The 20,048-nt window shown below is 47.0% G+C and overlaps 1 protein-coding gene across 3 annotated transcripts; it reads right to left on the reverse strand.

Annotated features, from left to right (window-relative positions):
* Positions 1-417: 417 nt before the first annotated feature.
* stil (STIL centriolar assembly protein) lies at positions 418-17,478 on the reverse strand. Of its 3 annotated transcripts, none has more exons than XM_033620751.2 (16): positions 17,088-17,477; positions 13,584-13,691; positions 13,230-13,345; positions 12,960-13,147; positions 12,629-12,876; positions 8,329-8,412; positions 8,004-8,090; positions 7,773-7,926; positions 7,592-7,692; positions 6,843-6,951; positions 5,613-6,524; positions 5,341-5,440; positions 3,310-3,535; positions 3,047-3,137; positions 2,348-2,616; positions 418-1,983 (listed from the first exon to the last, which is right to left on the reverse strand). In XM_033620751.2, exons 1-16 carry the CDS (start codon positions 17,264-17,266, stop codon positions 1,425-1,427), a joined length of 3,531 nt encoding a protein of 1,176 aa, XP_033476642.2. In that variant the 5' UTR covers positions 17,267-17,477; the 3' UTR covers positions 418-1,424. The 3 variants fall into 3 exon arrangements, 2 of the variants coding, with proteins under 2 accessions (XP_033476642.2, XP_033476641.2); XM_033620750.2 differs by having other exon boundaries at positions 7,592-7,695; positions 17,088-17,476; XR_004501392.2 differs by having other exon boundaries at positions 1,861-1,983; positions 2,274-2,616; positions 7,592-7,695; positions 17,088-17,478.
* Positions 17,479-20,048: the final 2,570 nt, after the last annotated feature.

The raw sequence follows: 20,048 nt of genomic DNA on the forward strand, positions 1-20,048 counted from the left end.
AACTGAGGATGATTTTTAAGGAGTCTAAAACACATTTAGTTTCTGACTCCGCCCACAGCAGGACATCCTTCATCCTCCATGTCAGACTCCAAACTGCTGACTGACGTCTGCTGTAGGAAACACACTGACTGTGGATCAGTGCCTCACACAGCACAACATGTGAACATGTCAACGTGTGAACGTGTGAACTGTCCCTTTAATGTTCAACATTTCAGGAAATATTAAACTTTTCCTTTGACGGGCAGCATCTTCATCAGCAGCATCTTCATCAGCCTGGGAAACCAGAGCTCAGATGTCCCACATTTGCTCACACCGCTTCTGATCACGCCTGCTGCACATCGACAACTGACTTGAGGACACACTGAAACGAGGCGTGTGCGCGGCTCTGACGTCGTCACATAGAAACTTGTTCAGGTGTTAAAAGTGTGACGAGTTTTATTTGTGAAATCATAAATATTAAAAAAACAAAACAATCTGTGCAAAAGACTTTTCACATTAAAACAGGAAGTGACGACAAAAAGCTCAAACACACAAACTTCCGATAAAAAGAGTCAAAACAGACACAAGGTGGCAGATTTCCAGTAAAACCAGTAAGTCCATAAAAACCAGGACGTGAGCACGTTTAATAAGATCAGCTCTGAGACGCTGCAGCCGGTCGGACACAGAGTGTTTCACACCAGTTCTCACAGCTGACTGAAGATGGAGGGCTTCCAGTAAAACCAGTTCCACCACGAAGCAGGACACAAGTCAGACCAGCACAGAGCTCGTACGGGAGCTGATCAGAGACACAAGGATTTCAATTCAAACAGTCACTGAATGTTTGATACTGAAATTATTTAAAACTTTGTCTTTGAAAACTGAATTTAGATTTTTATATTTCTTGATCTTAAAAAGCTCAATTTGAATCATTTCCTTCCACAACGTTCACAGATTTGTTTTAGTTTAAGAAGTTAAAGAATTTAAAAAGACTGATATTGCTGTAATCTGATTGGTCGTATTCAGATCCAGAAACAAGCATGACAAACGACAAACAGGACGACCCGTCAGAGCTCCGTCAGCCTCTGACATCACGGACACGCTGCGCTCTGATAGGTCAGAGGCTGGTTTGACTGCACTCGACTCCTTCACCTGTCCTGTCACACGGAGCCCAGGTGTTCCTGTTACACGTTTTGACCAGTGTGAATCTTTTTTGTTTTTTATCCTGAAACTTGAAATTTTGCATCTGAATTTCTGAAAACTGAGAAAAATAAAATAAACATCAACTTTTAAAACTGCAAATCAGGAAATTTCAGATTTTATATCAACATGAATTCAGAGTGTTTCCAAAGTAAAAGTTTAAATTTCAGTGTAAAGTATTTGGTGGCTGTTTAAAGTCTCATCGGTCTCCGCAGCTCAGACCAGACTCCATTTTAAATACGAGAGAGTCAGAAGAGTTTGGGCAGCTGTCTAAGGCGGCTCAGGTCCAGGATGTTTCCCACTGATCCTTCCGTCTCAAGGCTGCCCGCACTCACTAAAGATGGCCGCCTGCTGGAACAGTTCTCCTTGTCGGCTGCGGTCGGTTTGGTGCCGCCGGCTAACAGCTGCATTTTAGGCCTCAGGTCCCGGATCAGCTGACTTTGTGGGAGGAGCTTCACATTCAGACCTTTGGTCAGTGGCTGGCGAACCGACACCTTCTGAGCATCGACCTCCTCCTCCTCCTCCTCTTCCTCCTCTATCAGGCCATACCTCCTCATGTACTTCCTGGTGGCCAGAGACATGTTGCTGGGCGACAGCAGGGAGTCGTTGGAGGAGGCGGGGCCTGTGCAGGGGGTGTGGCCTCCCAGAGACAGTCTGCTGAGCTGAGAGTCACTCAGGTAGCGCAGGGCGATGGCGTTGGCCTCTAGACTCAGATCCACGCTGCCTCCTGGGAACAGCGAGCTCGCTGTCGGCTCACTCACGCTCAGTCGAGACAGAACAGCCGCCGGGTTGATGCTCGCCAGAGTGCTGTAAACACACAGACGCACAGGGGTCATGTGACATCAGCTGATCTGAGCCGTCAGGAAGATTCACACACTGTAAAAAGTGTTGAGATCTGATCATTAAAATAAATCAGTGAGATTCTTAAAAAAAAAAAACATTATTTCATTTTTAACTAAAAACTGACATTAATGTGTTTTATGAATAAATTAAAACTGTCGGCTGAATCAGTCAGACCTCAGAGAGACTCCACTGACACCTGCTGTGTGGGAGGTGTAACTGCACAGCGACACAGACAGTGAGTGAGTGAGGGTCACCTGTGTCGCCCTCAGCCTGAGACCTGAGCAGAAGCATGAAGGAGCCCTGAGGTGTGTCCAGGTGAGGTCAGTACCTGCTGCTCTCCACAGTCTGCTGCACTCGTCTGTCTGACGCCGTCAGATCCTCTCGATCTACGTCGACTCCGAGCTGCTGCAGCTGCCTCACGGTGGCACTGACCACCAGGTCTCCACCACAGCTCTGTTTGCTCCTGGACTGAGAGAACTGGGAACACTGGGAGGACTGGGAGTGGCCAGAAACCGCAGACAGGCTCCTCCTCCTGGACTCCTCCTGCTCCACTTCCTGTTTACCATCTGACTCCTGGAGACGACTGGTCAGCTGATTCTGAGGAGACACAGAGAAGAACTTCCTGAGTATTTAACACTTATTATTGTTATTGTTTGTTTATTATTGTTGGTTTTTATCATGTGATGATGTCACAGTCCATGTTTCTTTTTATCATGTGATGATGTCACAGTCCATGTTTCTTTTTACCATGTGATGATGTCACAGACCCCATGTTTGTTTTTATCATGTGATGATGTCACAGTCCATGTTTCTTTTTATCATGTGATGATGTCACAGACCCCATGTTTGTTTTTATCATGTGATATTGTTCTTTTTTCTGTTATTGTTTTTATTCAACTTTTGTTGTTGATTTTTTTGTTGTTCTTATTTTTGTTCTTGTTGACTGTTGTTGTCATTTGTTAATTTTGTTGTCGTTTGTTAATTTTGTTGTTGTTTGTTATTGTTGTTTGTTTGTCGAGGATGTTACCTTTAGGCTGTGGAAGAAGCTCTGCTGGTCGTCTGCAGCTCCGTACATGCTGACACTCTCTCCCAGAACTGGACTTTGCAGACGGCTGAAACTGAAACACACCACAGGTCCGAATTCAACTCACAGTCTCAAGTCACAAGTCTGACATCTCATGTTTTTAACTGACACCTTTATCCAGTCAGTGGTTTCAGACAGGTGGGGACAACCTGACTGACGTACTGAAACAGGCCTTGGGATGCTACCTGACGTTAGCAGAGTCTCACCTGTGCTGACCAGAGGGGGAGCAGGCAGCCCCCTGACCTGTGATGTCACCATCCTCAGCTCCATCCACTGGCTCAATGACAGACAGGTCAGCGTGTGATGGGGGTTTGCAGGAGGAGGGGCTGAGAGAGGACGAGTGTGGAGGCGTGGGGGAGGAGGGGAGAGGAGCCTGTCCCTCCTGATGGGGGAGGGGGAACTGGACAGGATCCCCCCAGAACAGACTGGCACCTGAGAACAAGAGCATATCAGATGTAAATCATACCTGCTGCACACAGGTGAGTCAGTACTGGAGGAGGAGGAGGAGGAGGAGGAGGCAAAGGAAAACAGAGGAGGCTTCGTCAGCAGAACAATTTAAAACTTTTTAAATGAAAACAAACTCTCAGCTCCCATCTGTCCGGATCCAGATGTTTTTACAAACTGATATTTTTTTCCCTCTGTTTTAAAAAAGAATTCTGTCCACACGTGTTCGTTTTACAAAATATCTCCGTCTACACTAAAACACTAAAACAACTCCAGACGCTGACGCGTGCAGTGTTCACACAGGTGGTGCCGCCTGCTGCTGTAACTGAAGTATTTTCACAACTAAAAGTCGGAACACTACAAGTTTATGTAATGCTGCAGCTGCTGCATCATCAACAACATGGTCCTGCAAATACTTCACAATAAAAGCCTCATGCTAACAAATGAAGGGATTGTCCACAGAAATGCTGTCTGGGGACTTTTATTTTGAAACAGAAACAGGAAATGTTGAGTTCAAAGTAAATACTTTTAGTTTTATTATGTCTATGACAGAAACACTGAAACTGTGGTGAGAGATGGTGTGATGTCAGTATGATCATCACAAAAAGAAAAAGAGAAGAAAAAGGAGAAGAAAAAGAAAAAGGAGAAGAAGGAGAAGGAGGAGAAGAAGAAAAAGGAGAAGAAAAGGAAAAAGAAGAAGAAAAGGAAAAAGAAGAAGAAGGAGAAGAAGAAGGAGAAGAAGAAGAAAAAGGAGAAGGAAAGGAAAAAGAAAAAGGAGAAGAAAAGGAAAAAGAAGAAGGAGAAGAAGAAGAAGGAGAAGAAGAAGAAGGAGAGGAAGAAGAAAAAGGAGAAGAAAAGGAAAAAGAAAAAGGAGAAGAAAAGGAAAAAGAAGAAGAAAAGGAAAAAGAAGAAGAAGAAAAAAAGAAGAAGAAAAAGAAAAAGGAGAAGAAAAAGAAGAAGAAAAGGAAAAAGAAGGAGAAGAAGGAGAGGAAGAAGAAAAAGGAGAAGAAAAGGAAAAAGAAAAAGGAGAAGAAAAGGAAAAAGAAGAAGAAAAGGAAAAAGAAGGAGAAGAAGGAGAGGAAGAAGAAAAAGGAGAAGAAAAGGAAAAAGAAAAAGGAGAAGAAAAGGAAAAAGAAGAAGGAGAAGAAGAAGAAGAAGGAGAAGAAAAGGAAAAAGAAAAAGGAGAAGAAAAGGAAAAAGAAGAAGAAGGAGAAGAAGAAGAAGAAGAAGAAGGAGAGGAAGAAGAAGAAGAAGGAGAAGAAGGAGAGGAAGGAGAAGAAGAAGGAGAAGAAAAGGAAAAAGAAAAAGGAGAAGAAAAGGAAAAAAGAAGAAGAAGGAGAAGAAGAAGAAGAAGGAGAGGAAGAAGAAGAAGAAGAAGAAGGAGAGGAAGAAGAAGAAGAAGGAGAAGAAGGAGAGGAAGGAGAAAAAGGAGAAGAAAAGGAAAAAGAAAAAGGAGAAGAAAAGGAAAAAGAAGAAGGAGAAGAAGAAGAAGAAGAAGAAGAAGGAGAAGAAAAGGAAAAAGAAAAAGGAGAAGAAAAGGAAAAAGAAGAAGGAGAAGAAGAAGAAGAAGAAGAAGAAGGAGAGGAAGAAGAAGAAGAAGGAGAAGAAGGAGAGGAAGGAGAAGAAGAAGGAGAAGAAAAGGAAAAAGAAAAAGGAGAAGAAAAGGAAAAAAGAAGAAGAAGGAGAAGAAGAAGAAGAAGGAGAGGAAGAAGAAGAAGAAGAAGAAGGAGAGGAAGAAGAAGAAGAAGGAGAAGAAGGAGAGGAAGGAGAAGAAGGAGAAGAAGGAGAATCACCTGTCCCTACAGCGATGCTGGCAGTGTTCGGGGGTGCGTGAGTGTCGACCTGCCGACTGGAGGACTGAAGTTTCCCCTGAGCCTCCAGCAACATCTGGACCTGAGGACGTTTAGAAAACAGTCAGCTCACCTTCAAACAAGACTGTAACCATGACAACAGCTGTAACCATGACAACCTGACAAAGAAGAATGTGTGGAATAAAAAGGAGTTCAGGGAGTGACATGATGAGTCTGTGGAGCGCTCCTTTAAATGAACCAGGTGTTGTTCTCACCTGCGCCTGTAGGAGGCGGAGCTGTCGGTCCTGATGAAGGAGGAGCTGGTAGGCGTCAGACGGGACGACTCCGCCCACCTGATCACAAACCTGATTCATGCAGGAGGGGCGGGAGAACCAGGGGGGAGACGCAGCCTCTGATGCCGGACAGGAGGGGTGAGGAGAGGGGAGGTCACTGCACCACAGGGTGGGAGGAGGGCAGCTGCGGAGACAGGGAGGAGTAGGGAGGAGTGTGGAGAGAGGAGGAGCAGTGGAGGGGGGAGGTGGAGTATGGTGATGGGAGGACAGAGGAGTATCGTCACTGGAGGAAGGAGGGACAGAAGGAGTGGTCAGATGGTCGCTGGAGTGGGGAGGAGTTTGATGATGGGAGGATGGAGGAGGAGTTTGATGATGGGAGGATGGAGGAGGAGTTTGGCGATGGGAGGATGGAGGAGGAGTTTGGCGATGGGAGGATGGAGGTGGAGTGTGATGATAGGAGGATGGAGGAGGAGGAGTGTTGTGATGGGACTGAGCAGGTGGAGGTGGAGGAGCAGAGTGGAGACTGGATGGAGCAGGAGGAGTGTTGTGGTGACGATGTGAGTAAGTAGCAGGTGGAGGAGCAGTGGCAGGGTGGAGCCCCGGGGAGGAGGAGAAGATGGAGGTGCAGTTGTAGGTCTGGGTGGAGCAGCAGGTGCAGGGCTGCTGCACGTTGGAGTTGGGGGTGCTGTGGAGGTGAGGAGGAGCAGCAGGTCTGGGAGCTGAGGAGGAGGCAGAGGTATTTCCGGTTGGAGGAGCAGACTTCCTGTCAGCGGCAGGAGGAGCAGGAGGAGGCCTGTGGGCGGAGCCAGGGTCCTGCCAGCCGCTGTGATTGGAGGCGAAGCTGCCGTCAATCAGCAGAGAGAGTTCAGGAACAGACGGCTGAACCCTCCGAACCTGAGACACAATAATCAATCGATTGATCAATACATGAATCAGGAGCTCGACTGTCCTGCTGCTTATTGGCTGTCTGCTGTGACACTGTGGTGATGTCACAGATGGACATGAAACACTCGAGTCGAATCATCAGAACAAAACGTTAAAACATGTTTCTTTGCTAAAAAGAATCCTGAAGAAGTCAACTACGACTCCCAGAGTGCATTTCACCAACAGACAGCCAATCAGAGAGCTTCACATTCACACTGTTTGCAGGGATATGTGTCAGTGATCCTGTTGTCATGACAACTGCAGTGATGTGATGGATGCACGTCTGACCTGCTGAGCAGGGGGGTGGGGACTCGGGGACGGTCGTGGAGACACATCTTCGTCCTCGACTCCGGAGTCCTGATCGCTGACAGACAGACCGACAGCTGGAGGGACGGCTCTGTGGACAGAGAGGACCAGTTCAGACCAAACAGCTGCGTCCAACATGTCCTCTGATGTCAGAGTCCACAGTGATGCCTTCAGGGACCGTCGGTCCACTGAGACACTCAACAGCCAGAACAGAAACTAAAATCTCAGAAGTTGTGGAGAGTTTTTTTCACAACTTATTTTATCTGCATAAATAACTGAAAGTTATAAATGATGATGTCAGAGTGGAGTGATGGTCTGTGAACACTCAGAGACATGAAGATACAACATGTGTGTTAGGCCCCGCCCTCTGCTCTCCACCGCTCAGTTAGCCTTATGCTCTGCGATGCGGACCAGCTGCGTCTGGCGGGAAGTCGCTAACACAGCTGCTCATTCAGCAGTTACTGTTAGCGGCGCTGTCCTGACCCAACAGCAGCCTCGTTCTGTGGACGATAAACCAGGTGCAGACTTCCATCTGTGTCACCGCTGATGAGGAAATACAGTGAGTGCTGGACGGAGCAGTGAGTGACAACAACCCCGCCCACATTTAAGAGGACTGTCTGAACACACCGAGGGTCTAGGTACCATGTCTGAAGGCTTACTGCTGGTGGGAACGAAGCTTTGTAGACAGCAGAGCTCAGTAAATGTTGTACTGTTCCTTTAAACAGTGGTACCTGTTGAAGGAGGTCAGAGCGTCTCTGAAGATGTCCATCTGTCTGCTGTGATCCTCTGAGTCCAGCTCACACTGCAGAGTCCGACCCTCCACCGACGCCACCTGCTGGAGGTCCACAGTCATCAACAATCAGCCCCGCCGCCTCTCAGAGGAACCTGCTGAGGGCTCAGGTGTGTTGTTACCTGGTACAGTGTGACACTGTGGGAGGCCGTCAGCAGCTGGTAGTCCAGCTGAGGTCCTGGTCCTGGTCCTGGTCCTCGACACTGGAAGAACTGAGGAGCTCTGTGGGTGGAGCCAAACAGGACGAGGAGGAAACAGCGGCTCTCTGACAGAACTCTGAAACAGCAGAGGAACACTCAGTGACTCCACAACAACTCAACATCTACTGACGTGAACTCATCAGGTAAACTCACCTGTCCTGGAGGGCGGAGCTAAACAGGAACCTCAGACACCAGACCCACACCTGAGGGTTGTGGACGTGTGTGACCCCACTCAGCCAGCTGTCACATGACAGGAAGTACAGTTAACCACGCAGGTTAAACATCAGTGTTTTGGTACATTTAAAGAGCAGTTCAGATTGTATTCATACATTTCCATAATAACCCATCTTATTACTGATTAAAAGTCACACTGAACTGTACGTGTGTCAAACGTCTCATCTGAGCCGACTCTGGTTGATTGATGAGTGTAATATTTAATAAATCAGACTGAGGGACGGAGACAGGATCAGTTACTCACAGTCCGACCAGCGGCAGGTTGGAGGCTTTGGGATCAGACTCCAGCAGCAGCAGCAGTTTCCTGCTCTGATCCATGGTGAGAAACCTATAGACACAAACACAATGATCCACGTCATGTGACAGAACAACTCGCCTCTGACAGGTCGTCTGCAGCTGCAGACTCTTATGTTTCATGTTTCAAAACCTTCTCAACAAACAGAATGGCGTGCCAGTCGTCACTGTGACGAGCGCAGAGGAAAACACTAGAGCTGAAGACACCTGTCTGTCAGCTCCAGCAGCACCACAGAGAGTTATGTATAAGAACAGGACTGTGCGTCTGCGCCGCTCTGCAGCTGTAGGAGATGTGAGTGGAAACACATCCAACATATACTGACACCCCTTTTTGACAGTCATGGGCTGGCTTGGTTTGGTTGAAGAGGGATTTATACTTCTGCATTGAATCTACACCACAGCCTGACGTGCACCTCCCCAGAGATGTAACTCCACAGTGTCACAGTGACACAGACCTCCTGTCTGTCTCTGTGAGCTGAAACCATTTCCCTCAGTGGAAACAAAGCTTTGATTTACTTTAATTTCACAGATAAGAAACAATAAATCGTGAAGACAATAAAGCCTCCACACACTGTGTGTGATTTATCCTGGCTGAAATATGAGCAGAGGAAATCTCTGTTAGCTGCTAGGCTCATTTATACAATGTAAAATGCCATAGGCTTGTGCTAATAACGTTAGCATGTTGTATTTGTGGGGAAAATGTGTCCAGATAAAGACAAGTGTGAAACCCCACCACCAACTAGTGTTTTGGAGGTGTAACTGCAGAGTGACACAGACACACCATCGCACAGGTATAACTGCTCACAGAGGCATAGGCTCAGCATTGACCTGACACACAACTTTAAAACTGACTTTAGGCCGTCAGCCCAGCGCGGCAGGGATTTACATTTCCATGACAACAGATCTACCTGCTGAAGGTGTCTTTTTTGGGGTTATTTTCCTGCCTTTACTTTTAAGCTCATATCACAGTCATTATAAAGGCTATATGCACATGCTACATCTTGTTATTTTCAGGACAGTCTGGGCTAACCAGATTTGCCACCATTACATCTCCTACAGCTGCATCCATGTCCTTCTATGTGCCTGTATTTTATATTCATTTTTATATCAATGAGCCTTTGTGCTCCACTGTCTCTCAGATTAACTCATATCACAGCGGTGCCTGGACAGCGTGACGTGTGTGGTTGTGCTGCTGCCGTGGTCCTGCCAGATGCCTCCTGCTGCTGCTGCCATCATTAGTCATTAGTCATACTTCTACTGTTATTATACACATGACTATTGTCACACATGTATACTGCCAGATATTAATACATACTTTCAACATATTGTACCACAGTAGCCAGAACTATAACTATAATATTATTACTTTCAATAATGTTGTTGTAACCTACTGTCATTACCTGCATCTCTCTCTCTCTGTCTCTCTCTCTCTGTCTCATTGTGTCATACGGATTACTGTTAATTTATTATGCTGATCTGTTCTGTACGACATCTATTGCACGTCTGTCCGTCCTGGAAGAGGGATCCCTCCTCAGTTGCTCTTCCTGAGGTTTCTACCGTTTTTTCCCCGTTAAAGGGTTTTTTTGGGGAGTTTTTCCTGATCAGCTGTGAGGGTCATAAGGACAGAGGGATGTCGTATGCTGTAAAGCCCTGTGAGGCAAATTGTGATTTGTGATATTGGGCTTTATAAATAAAATTGAAATTTGAATGAAAAAATAAATCTGTAACTAAATTGTTACATTTTTACATGTATCTCACCATAGCAAGTTGGAAGTTGACATATTCTGCCATATCTGAAGAGGGGAGACTCTCTGGAATCTGGCAATATAAGAACCATGATGCTGGGACATTCTGTCACTTCACAGCTGTCCAAAACATGTGGGTTGTGCCAGGCGGACATGATTGCCAGTATTTTTTCATTATTGCAAGAAATTCCATTGACTTATTCACAAGTCAAAAATGTGTTTTATCTGAAAGAAACATGCAATATTTACATCTAAGATCATAGAAAAATAGTAATGATATTATTCCTCACTATATGAAGTGACTGATAACAAGATCTGTATCATGGATTGTAAAGAAATTCGTCAGGTTTTTATTTTGTAGACAATTATCATTGGAAAGCTCTGCTCCTGCGCTTTCATGTGATATGCGTGGCATTTCTGTGTGAGCCTGCATTCATGAGTAATCCATCCAACAGTAATGTGTGTGCAAAGCTGTATGAAAGCTCTGTTATACATAATTTTAGTGTAAATTTATCATTGTTTTTCCTCGTGAAAACATTGGACTACCAACTACCAAAGGTGCGGTTCCGCTGTTTCACGTGATATGCGTGGCTTCTCACTATGACGCACGGTTGTGGAGAAAATCCAGAGAGAAGAACAGGTGTGAATTTGGACGCACTATGCGTCGTTCAGGCCCATAGTGTTAACAGCAACGGGCTGATCCACAGCTACAGTCCCTGTTATTGTTGCTGCAGGTGTTTTTCCATCACAGCAGGTAAAAGAAGTCTACCTGTTGGAGGTGAGCTGTTTGTCTGCAGCTCTTCATCATCATCATCATCATCATCATCATCTCACTGTGGCTGTTTCTGCTTTTACTCTTCCTGCCGTATTTTTAGACTTGTCTTTATTGAAGAAAGCTGCTGATAAAGTTTTGCTAATTCACACATTTCATTTCCTGTACATTGAGGCGGCAGTAGCTCAGTCCATAGGGACTTGGGTTGGGAACCGGAGGGTCGCCTGTTCGAGTCCCCGTCCGGACCAAAATATGGAGCGTGGACTGGTGGCTGGAGAGGTGCCAGTTCACCTCCTGGGCACTGCCGAGGTGCCCCTGAGCAAGGCACTGAATCCCCCAACCGCTCAGAGCGCCTGTCATGGGCAGCCCCCTCACTCTGACATCTCTCCACTTAGTGCATGTATAGGTCCTGTTTGTGCATGTGTGTGTTCAGACCTGTGTGTAATTGACAAACAGAGTGAAAAATTGAATTTCCCCTCAGGGGGATTAATAAAGTACATAAAAATAAAAAAATAAATAAATAAAAAAATTCTTCACAATAAAAGCCCCAATTTATTTTGTTATGGAAAAACTTTTATTGTAAAGCAGCAAAATAAGGAAATGTTGAGTTTTTGAGCAGCAACTTCACACAACTTCTCACACAGCTGATAGCGAACATGAAACAGTGAAATAAATCAGATCTCTAAAGTAAAAACAGGAAGCAGGAGAGAACCTAAACTTCAAACCACAGAGCTTCAGTCAGAAGCTGCAGACGCACTGAGAGCTGAACACACACAGACTTTTATAGACACCTGTCTCTCTGGTCTGCTGCAGACACACACAACACACACGGCTTGTTTCATAAGCAGGGTCGGGGGTTGGCTGTGGTCAGTGAGATATCACTGTTACCTGCTTGAAGGCAGGCGGCCTGGCTTTTGGACCTACGCTGGAAATGGTCCATCTCTGGCACAGCTCGGCGTGAAACGGCGTGTCTTAACTGATAATGGAAGCGTAAATTAGCGTAACATGGCTTGAGTCGGCACGATCAAAAGTGACAGTGGAAAAGGCCCATAACATCGCCCAGACGTGCCGATCACCAGGAGGAGGAAAAAACAAACCGGAGGTCAGCTCCTGATGCCGCTGTCTTCATACAGCCTCAGGCCGCAGAAGCGGAACAGGATGCGCTGTAGGTGTGTAAATGGAAACACACTGAACATGACAACACACAGTCCCAGATGTGCCGATCACCGACACCCTGCTGGGCCTGTAATGGTGCGTATAGTGACACGATGACACACAACAACCTTCAGATGATATTTTTTGGGTGGAGCCGAATGGATGAATGAAAACAGGTGGTAACAGGTCTCACTATGACCTCCAACACCGTCCTTTTTCAGACTCAAACCAGCAGATAAAAAACAAAAAGTTCAAACAAACTCAATAAAAAAAAGAATAAAACATTTCCATAAAATGGTGTCGACATTAAACCTTCTGACTAAAGAACAAACGCTGGAGGAAGAGGTGGAGGCTTCTTCCTCAAGACGATTATCATTTCCATCCAGGAAGGAGTCTAAAATCCTTCAGCACGTCATCATCATCATCATCATCATCATCATCATCACTGAGCAGGGACGCAGTAACATCAGTGATGCGTCCGTCCTCACACTAATGACGTTAAGACCTAATATTTAAAATTCAATTTGAGACATTTTAAGGAGCTGCAGAGACTGTGTCTGAGACGATGTGGCTCTTACCCTCTCTGTCGATTGGTGGCGTGCGGCAGCGGCCGGTGGATGCTGGTCAGACTCCTCAGCAGAGCGGTGGGGATGATGGGAACGGCCCGGACCGGCTGAACATCCACGCTGACAGATGGACAGACAGCCGACCAGCTGAGGACGAATGTCGCAGTGTCAGACTGGTGAGACACGATCACATGACCTCTGACCTCCATCAGCTGAGATAGTCCCAGAGTCTGTCTGTTGCTCACACACTGCTGCAACGCCTGAGACAGACAGACAGAAAGTCAGACAGACAGACAGACAGGACGCCGACCTCTGACCTCTGCGCTGTGGGTGTCTAACTCACCTTGAAGCAGTGATGTAGCTCAGCCTCTGATTGGACGACAGTGTCAGACGCAGCCTCAGTCTGTGTGGAGAACAAACAGGGCACCAGGACGTCTCCAGGCAGCAGAGCAGAGGGGACCCTGCCTGAGGCTCCGCCCTGGTCCCGACCCGGATCAAAGCGGTCCAGAGTCACAGTGATGCCCTCCTCATCTGGACACAAGAGGTCATAATCATCCTACTGCGTGGAACTGGACCAATCAGAGCTGAGGCTGAGACACAGGGGAACTCTTACCTGCATCGACACACACTGATCCCAGGAGAAAACACAGGAGGCGGGGCTTGTTGCTGTGACGGGCGTGACGCTGAGCCAGACGCAGAGTTTTTTCTGACAGCACCAGGCGAGGCTTCCTACACACACACACACACACACACACACACACACACACACACACACTGTGGTAAAGAAGCTGTAACACACTGTTATTAATGATGCACAGTGACGCTCCAACACACAGATCATATTTCAGACATCAGGGTCCTGACTCGTCATCACATGAAACAGCTGATTCAGCCTGTTGGATGAGTGTCGGCGACAGCAGAGCCCATCAGTGAATCTGTGTGTGTGTGTGTGTGTGTGTGTGTTTACCTGTGAGCGCAGAGCTGGAGGCGGAGCTTCTCTCCAGCAGGGCTGCCGTCCCACAGAGCCAATCTGGATTTGGGGAAACTGAGCGGAGTGATGGAGTTCATCGAGGCTCTGAACAACAAAAGAGGTTCTTTTACTTCTCTTTATTTCCAAACTTGTTCTCCTCATCAGCTCAGTCACCTTCTGATCAACCTACTGTCAAACAGATACTAACGAATCATCACACCTTCCTACAGGTGACGTCACTCGTTTATTCAAACCAACATCACAAACATCCTAAAGATATCCGAGTCTCAGCTTCATCCTTAAACAGCTCGCTAACAGAGTGACTTCCACACTTCCGTTTATTTTTCACATGTGATGGAGATAAAGTAATGAGACGAGACTGCTCTCCAAACTTCAGATATTCACTCTAAGATCAGATGAATTCAGTCGCTGCAGCAGCACACGGACACAAATAAGATCTGATTAAACATAAATAAAGTCTATAAACTGAAATACAACAAAAACAAAGTACAAACAGTGACAGTGGTGTGATTCACAGTTCAGCCAATCACACCAAAGAAAAAACCAATTCAGAGGCTGAAACTGAACATTTGAGTTAAAGAATGACTCCAACCATCAAATATCAGATTAACTGATGGAGCAGCAGCTGTTTGTATCAACGAACTGATGAACACCAACTGTGTCAACTGCACACTGAGCTTCACTGTCTCTACTGTGTTCACTGCTTCTCCTCTAACTTTGACTTTAATGGGGTCTCTCTCTCTCTCTCTGGCTTTTATTTTGATCGCCATTCATCGGTTTCCTTTCTCAATCAGCTGATCAGTTGTTTCTCTGTAAAATGACAGGAAATGGTAACACATGAGCATCAGTGTTTCCCAGAGCCCCAAAAACACGTCCTCAGATGTTGTGTTTTGTCCCTAACCAGTGTTGTCCACCCACCACTGTGGCTGCTGGAGTCCAGTGTCTCTCGCCCTCATCAGATCACCATTGTTCTTTTGGGCTGGTGAGTGAAGCAAATCCAGCAGTTTAGGCCTGATCACACAGAGAGTTACAGCGAGGTGCACCACACTGCCTTTTTTTTTTTTTTTTTTTTTAAATTAAATGCCACTAATAAATTTTTTTTAAAAAAACACTTGCTGCGACTTTTTATTGTTGCCAGGCAACCACCTCATCACTTTATTTACTTTACTTTATTTACTTTATTAATCCCCCTGAGGGGAAATTCAATGTTTTCACTCTTGCTTGTCATTAATACACAGGTCCGAACACACACACATGCACAAACAGGACCTATACATGCACAAAGTGGAGAGTTCTCAGAGTGAGGGGGCTACCCTTGGTGAGGCGCCCCGAGCGGTTGGGGGGTTCGGGGCCTTGCTCAAGGGCACCTCGGCAGTGCCCAGGAGGTGAACTGGCACCTCTCCAGCCGCCAGTCCATGCTCCATATATTGGTCCGTACGGGGACTCGAACAGGCGACCCTCCGGTTCCCAACCCAAGTCCCTATGGACTGAGCTACTGCCGCCTCAACCTGATCAGTCTACAGTTTGTGTATCCTGCAGTAATCAGTGTGTAGCTGCTGCCATGTTGAGGCAGAGGGTGCTGTCTGTAGCTCTGGTTGAGGGTGAGAGGCTGTCAGCAGATAAACAGAGATCTGTGTGGGTACATGAGACCCTAAAAAAGAGGCTGGATCATGGGGAGTACCACCAGTTGGTCCAGGAGCTTCTCCTCCATCATGGACGTTCACAGTACTGCACTTATCTGCTGTTTTCTATTGACATGGTGCTAACTGTGCTTTGTAAAGTCGTATAGCTCTGGGTATCCAGCAACCACTACCACCAGTTTCTCCTCTGCATCACTGATTTTGTTGAGCTTCTATTTTCTTAAAGTAATACTTTAATATTTATTTACTAATTTGTCATATTGTCAAGAATATTGTTTTCGCAAAAATACCATGAAATATCATGATATTATTTCAGGGCCATATCACCCAGCCCCAGCGTGAGGCGCCACTCTGAGTTGAAGTTTTTTCAACTCAGGGAATTCAGAGCGTTCCCGCAAAACACCATGCGCCCAGAGACATGAGGCGTGAAGCAAAGACAGGGAGCAAAGTTTTATTCTCATTAAAAACTATTATTAAAACACAGTCTGTGTGATCAGGGCCGAACAACTACTCATATTTTAACATCACAATTTGCAATTAATCTGGAAAAAAAAACATTTTAAGGTTAATCAGACGCCAGAGTGAGTAAAAAATGCATCAAAGCACTGCTTGTTCATCAATAATTTCCTGGGGTAGGATCCCCTGAGGCCCCACTACAGAGCTCAGGGCTGGGGCCCCCTACAGAGCTCAGGGCTGGCCCCCCTACAGAGCTCAGGGCTGGGGCCCCCTACAGAGCTCAGGGCTGGCCCCCCTACAGAGCTCAGGGCTGGGGCCCCCTACAGAGCTCAGGGCTGGCCCCCCTACAGAGCTCAGGGCTGGGCCCCCTACAGAGCTCAGGGCTGGGGCCCCCTACAGAGCTCAGGGCTGGCCCCCCTACAGAGCTCAGGGCTGGGGCCCCCCTACAGAGCTCAGGGCTGGCCCCCCTACAGAGCTCAGGGCTGGGGCCCCCCTACAGAGCTCAGGGCTGGGGCCCCCCTACAGAGCTCAGGGCTGGTCCCCACTACAGAGCTCAGGGCTGGTCCCCACTACAGAGCTCAGGGCTGGCCCCCCTACAGAGCTCAGGGCTGGGCCCCCTACAGAGCTCAGGGCTGGGGCCCCCTACAGAGCTCAGGGCTGGCCCCCCTACAGAGCTCAGGGCTGGGGCCCCCTACAGAGCTCAGGGCTGGGGCCCCCTACAGAGCTCAGGACTGGCCCCCCTACAGAGCTCAGGGCTGGGGCCCCCCTACAGAGCTCAGGGCTGGTCCCCACTACAGAGCTCAGGGCTGGGGCCCCCTACAGAGCTCAGGGCTGGGGCCCCCTACAGAGCTCAGGGCTGGGGCCCCCTACAGAGCTCAGGGCTGGGGCCCCCTACAGAGCTCAGGACTGGCCCCCCTACAGAGCTCAGGGCTGGGGCCCCCTACAGAGCTCAGGGCTGGCCCCCCTACAGAGCTCAGGGCTGGGGCCCCCTACAGAGCTCAGGGCTGGCCCCCCTACAGAGCTCAGGGCTGGCCCCCCTACAGAGCTCAGGGCTGGCCCCCCTACAGAGCTCAGGGCTGGGGCCCCCTACAGAGCTCAAGGCTGGCCCCCCTACAGAGCTCAAGGCTGGCCCCCCTACAGAGCTCAGGGCTGGGGCCCCAGTCTCCTCCGACCATAGAAACGCCCCTGATGTTCAGACTTCGGTACTGTAACTTGAGTAACGTGTTTCCTGCAGCTCTTGTATTTGTAATGGAGTATTTCGTGCTGCAGTATGAGAGTTGTTACTGAGGTGAAGGATGTGGATCTGACTCTCACTGTCCGGTAACGGTACATTAGCAGCAGGTGTAGCTCACCTGGACCGTGACGTGTGCAAACATGAACTCACCTTCCTCTCACGTTCTCCGGTGTAAAGACCGTGTCAAACACTCCGGTCGGTAGAGCCTGGAACTTCACCGGGCAGCTCATCCCTGCTGCGGCCGGCACACTGGAACTGTTAACGGTCACTAAACGCCGGAAACACCGCGGTGACTTGCTAACACCTGCTAACGTTAGCCTGGTTAGCATCAGAGGATCGGCTCCCTCCGTTAGCTCCGTTAGCGTCACATACGGAACTGAGCTCGCGCCTCTCGGTCGGTAACGGAACGTTAAATGAAGTCACAAACTCTGAGTTAACTTCAGTTCAGCCGATCTGTGAAAGTTTGATTCGGCACAAAACAACAAGCTGTTTAATTATGGCGCTGTTTCTACACTCAGTGGCGGGGCGACTCCACCAGCCAATAAGGAAGCTCCGCCGGAGCGGTTCTGACCAATGGCGTGCCGCTTCCGCTCCTGTCTTTTTCTGGTCCTGCTCGTGACGTCAGCAGCAGATTAAACGGACTGAAGCTCGACACCGCCCCCTCAGGTCACACAGGTTGTGTCATAGCCAAGTATTTCTTATTCACATTACGTCACAACACCTGCGCTGTCAGCACGTCATCACATGTACTGTGGTGACGGCTCTCTGTCGTCATCGTCCTGCTGTGTGTCTTTATTCTTACACTAACTTTCTCTATCCAGATGTGTTGCTGTGTTTGTGTACACATTGTGTAATAAGCTACTGGTGTCCTCATGCCCCTCAGGATTCATAAAGTATCTATATTATTATTGTGATTGTAATAATAAACTTTATTTATTCAGCACTTTGCAAAACCAAGTTAGAAAGTTCTTTACCACAATGAAAAGTGACAGACAGAGTGGACAGAAGGAGCTCCACGTGACAACGAGAACACCTCTGTAAACAAACACATTTCAACAAGTGACTCACAGATAAACGTCAGTCGGGCCCAAAACTCTGTGAATCCCTCCTTTCTCTTTATTTAAAGGACCTTTGATCATGTTTGTTATTAGATTGTTCTGTTTGCTGTTTTTTAATTTGTTGTCATTGTGTAGTTGCTCAAAGCTTTATGTATATTTGTTTGTGTTCTCTTTTAAACTGTGTCTGTGTGTCGCCATGTGAAGCACTCTGGGCTGCGTGTTTGTATGAATAAAGTTGAGTTGAATGCACATATATAAAGTGTGTTGTTCAGAGGGACAAAAGAGGAGCCAGTCTGGTTGTTCCTCTGTGTTCAGCCTGGACCTCAGGTCACATGGAGACACATACGGAGTCAGAAGATGTGACATGTCCTCAGGTGTGAGTCCAGAGCGAGTCGTACAGGTCATCAGTCATATCTAAACATCAGTTCACAGGGAGCCCATGAAGAGAATGTGCTCTGGTTTGGAGTTTAGCTGGACGAGCTGTAGTTTGAGCTCTGTGCACTCAGACGTGCTCACACAGTCACAGTGACGCAGAGACAGTAACAGCCTGTGTGACGGGATCAGACTGAGGTGATCCTGCAGAGTCTGAGCTGCAGAAACCAGCTGTGTTATCACGATTGTGTCAGCTCAGGTTACAGAGTCTGACAGTTTGGGGACAGTGAGCTGTTTGAGTGTCGTCATGACGACAGCTAACCTCAACATCAGCAACAAACAAATCACATTAGACTGATGAACATGTGATTCACTAATGAACCAATGAATAAACTCATGAGACAAAATCATAAGGCAGACTGAAAATAAACAACCAGTAAAATTAAACTGTTATAAATTTATAAACAACAGGGCTTAAAGTAAACTGTCTGCTGTGATGACATCATCGTTCATCAGTCACACGTCACAAATCTGAGAGAAAGTTCATTTCTGTCTCGACCTCAGAGCAGCTTCACTCTACGCTGACTGTTTCTGGGACTAAATGGTTCAGCTGCAGAGAAAAATTCATCGTCATCACTGCTCTGTGATTTTATCAGAAGGTTTTTGTAACGTCAGGAGCCGTTTACACAAAGAGCCTGAGAAGTGTCTCACAGAGCTCCTTAACTCAGCCTAAAACCCTTTAGCCAGCAGTCAGAGGTCAGAGGTCAGAGGTCAGGAGTGATTCAGGAAAGTTCTGTGAGTCATGAAGGGACAGAAACTGTGACCTCAGTGAGGAGGTGTGGTCGACCCTGTTGTTAGGTGTGATGTGATTGGTTGTCAGAGACACGCCCCTCTGTGAGCCTGTAAGGTGTGAGGACACCCAGTGGACATGAGATGAACTGCAGACTGTGACAGTGTCAGTGTTAGTGTGATCACTGCTGATGAAGGTTGAGACAGACTCAACTCATCACTGCTGCTCTGACCTCACATACCTCAGTGATGATGTCATCATTTTGTTTCTGACGTTACAGAGTCAGCTGGGAAATGTGTGTGTATCCCTGATGACATCATCTGATCTGCAGCGTCTCATTTCCTCTGTCGTCCAGTGTTTGGAGAATATTTCTCTGACCTCTTTGTGTTTCCACCATTTTCTCCTCTGATTCAGAAACTCTTAAACTCCTCCTCCTGCTCCCAACACTTTGTCTCCTCTTATCAGGTCTGACACGCTCTGTGGACGACTTTTATCTTTACCAGGACCACCCCTTAACTTTAAGCCTTAACTTTAACTCTTAACTTTAACTCTTAACTTTAAGGGGAAACTCTAAGTCTTAACTTAACTTAAAGTCCTAACTTTAAATCTTAACTTAAAGTCCTAAATTTAAGTCTTAACTCTAAGTCTTAACTTTAAATCTTAACTTAAAGTCCTAACTTTAAGTTTTAACTTAAAGTCCTAACTTTAAGTCTTAACTCTAAGTCTTAACTTTAAATCTTAACTTAAAGTCCTAACTTTAAGTCTTAACTTAAAGTCCTAACTTTAAATCTTAACTTAAAGTCCTAACTTTAAGTCTTAACTTTAAGGGGAAACTTCAAATTAGTTTAACCTTTAGTGCAAAACTGTACATTCAAATCCCCTTAATTATCA

This window comes from Epinephelus lanceolatus, chromosome 6 (genome assembly GCF_041903045.1).
Source record: "Epinephelus lanceolatus isolate andai-2023 chromosome 6, ASM4190304v1, whole genome shotgun sequence".
Taxonomy (NCBI): domain Eukaryota; kingdom Metazoa; phylum Chordata; class Actinopteri; order Perciformes; family Serranidae; genus Epinephelus; species Epinephelus lanceolatus.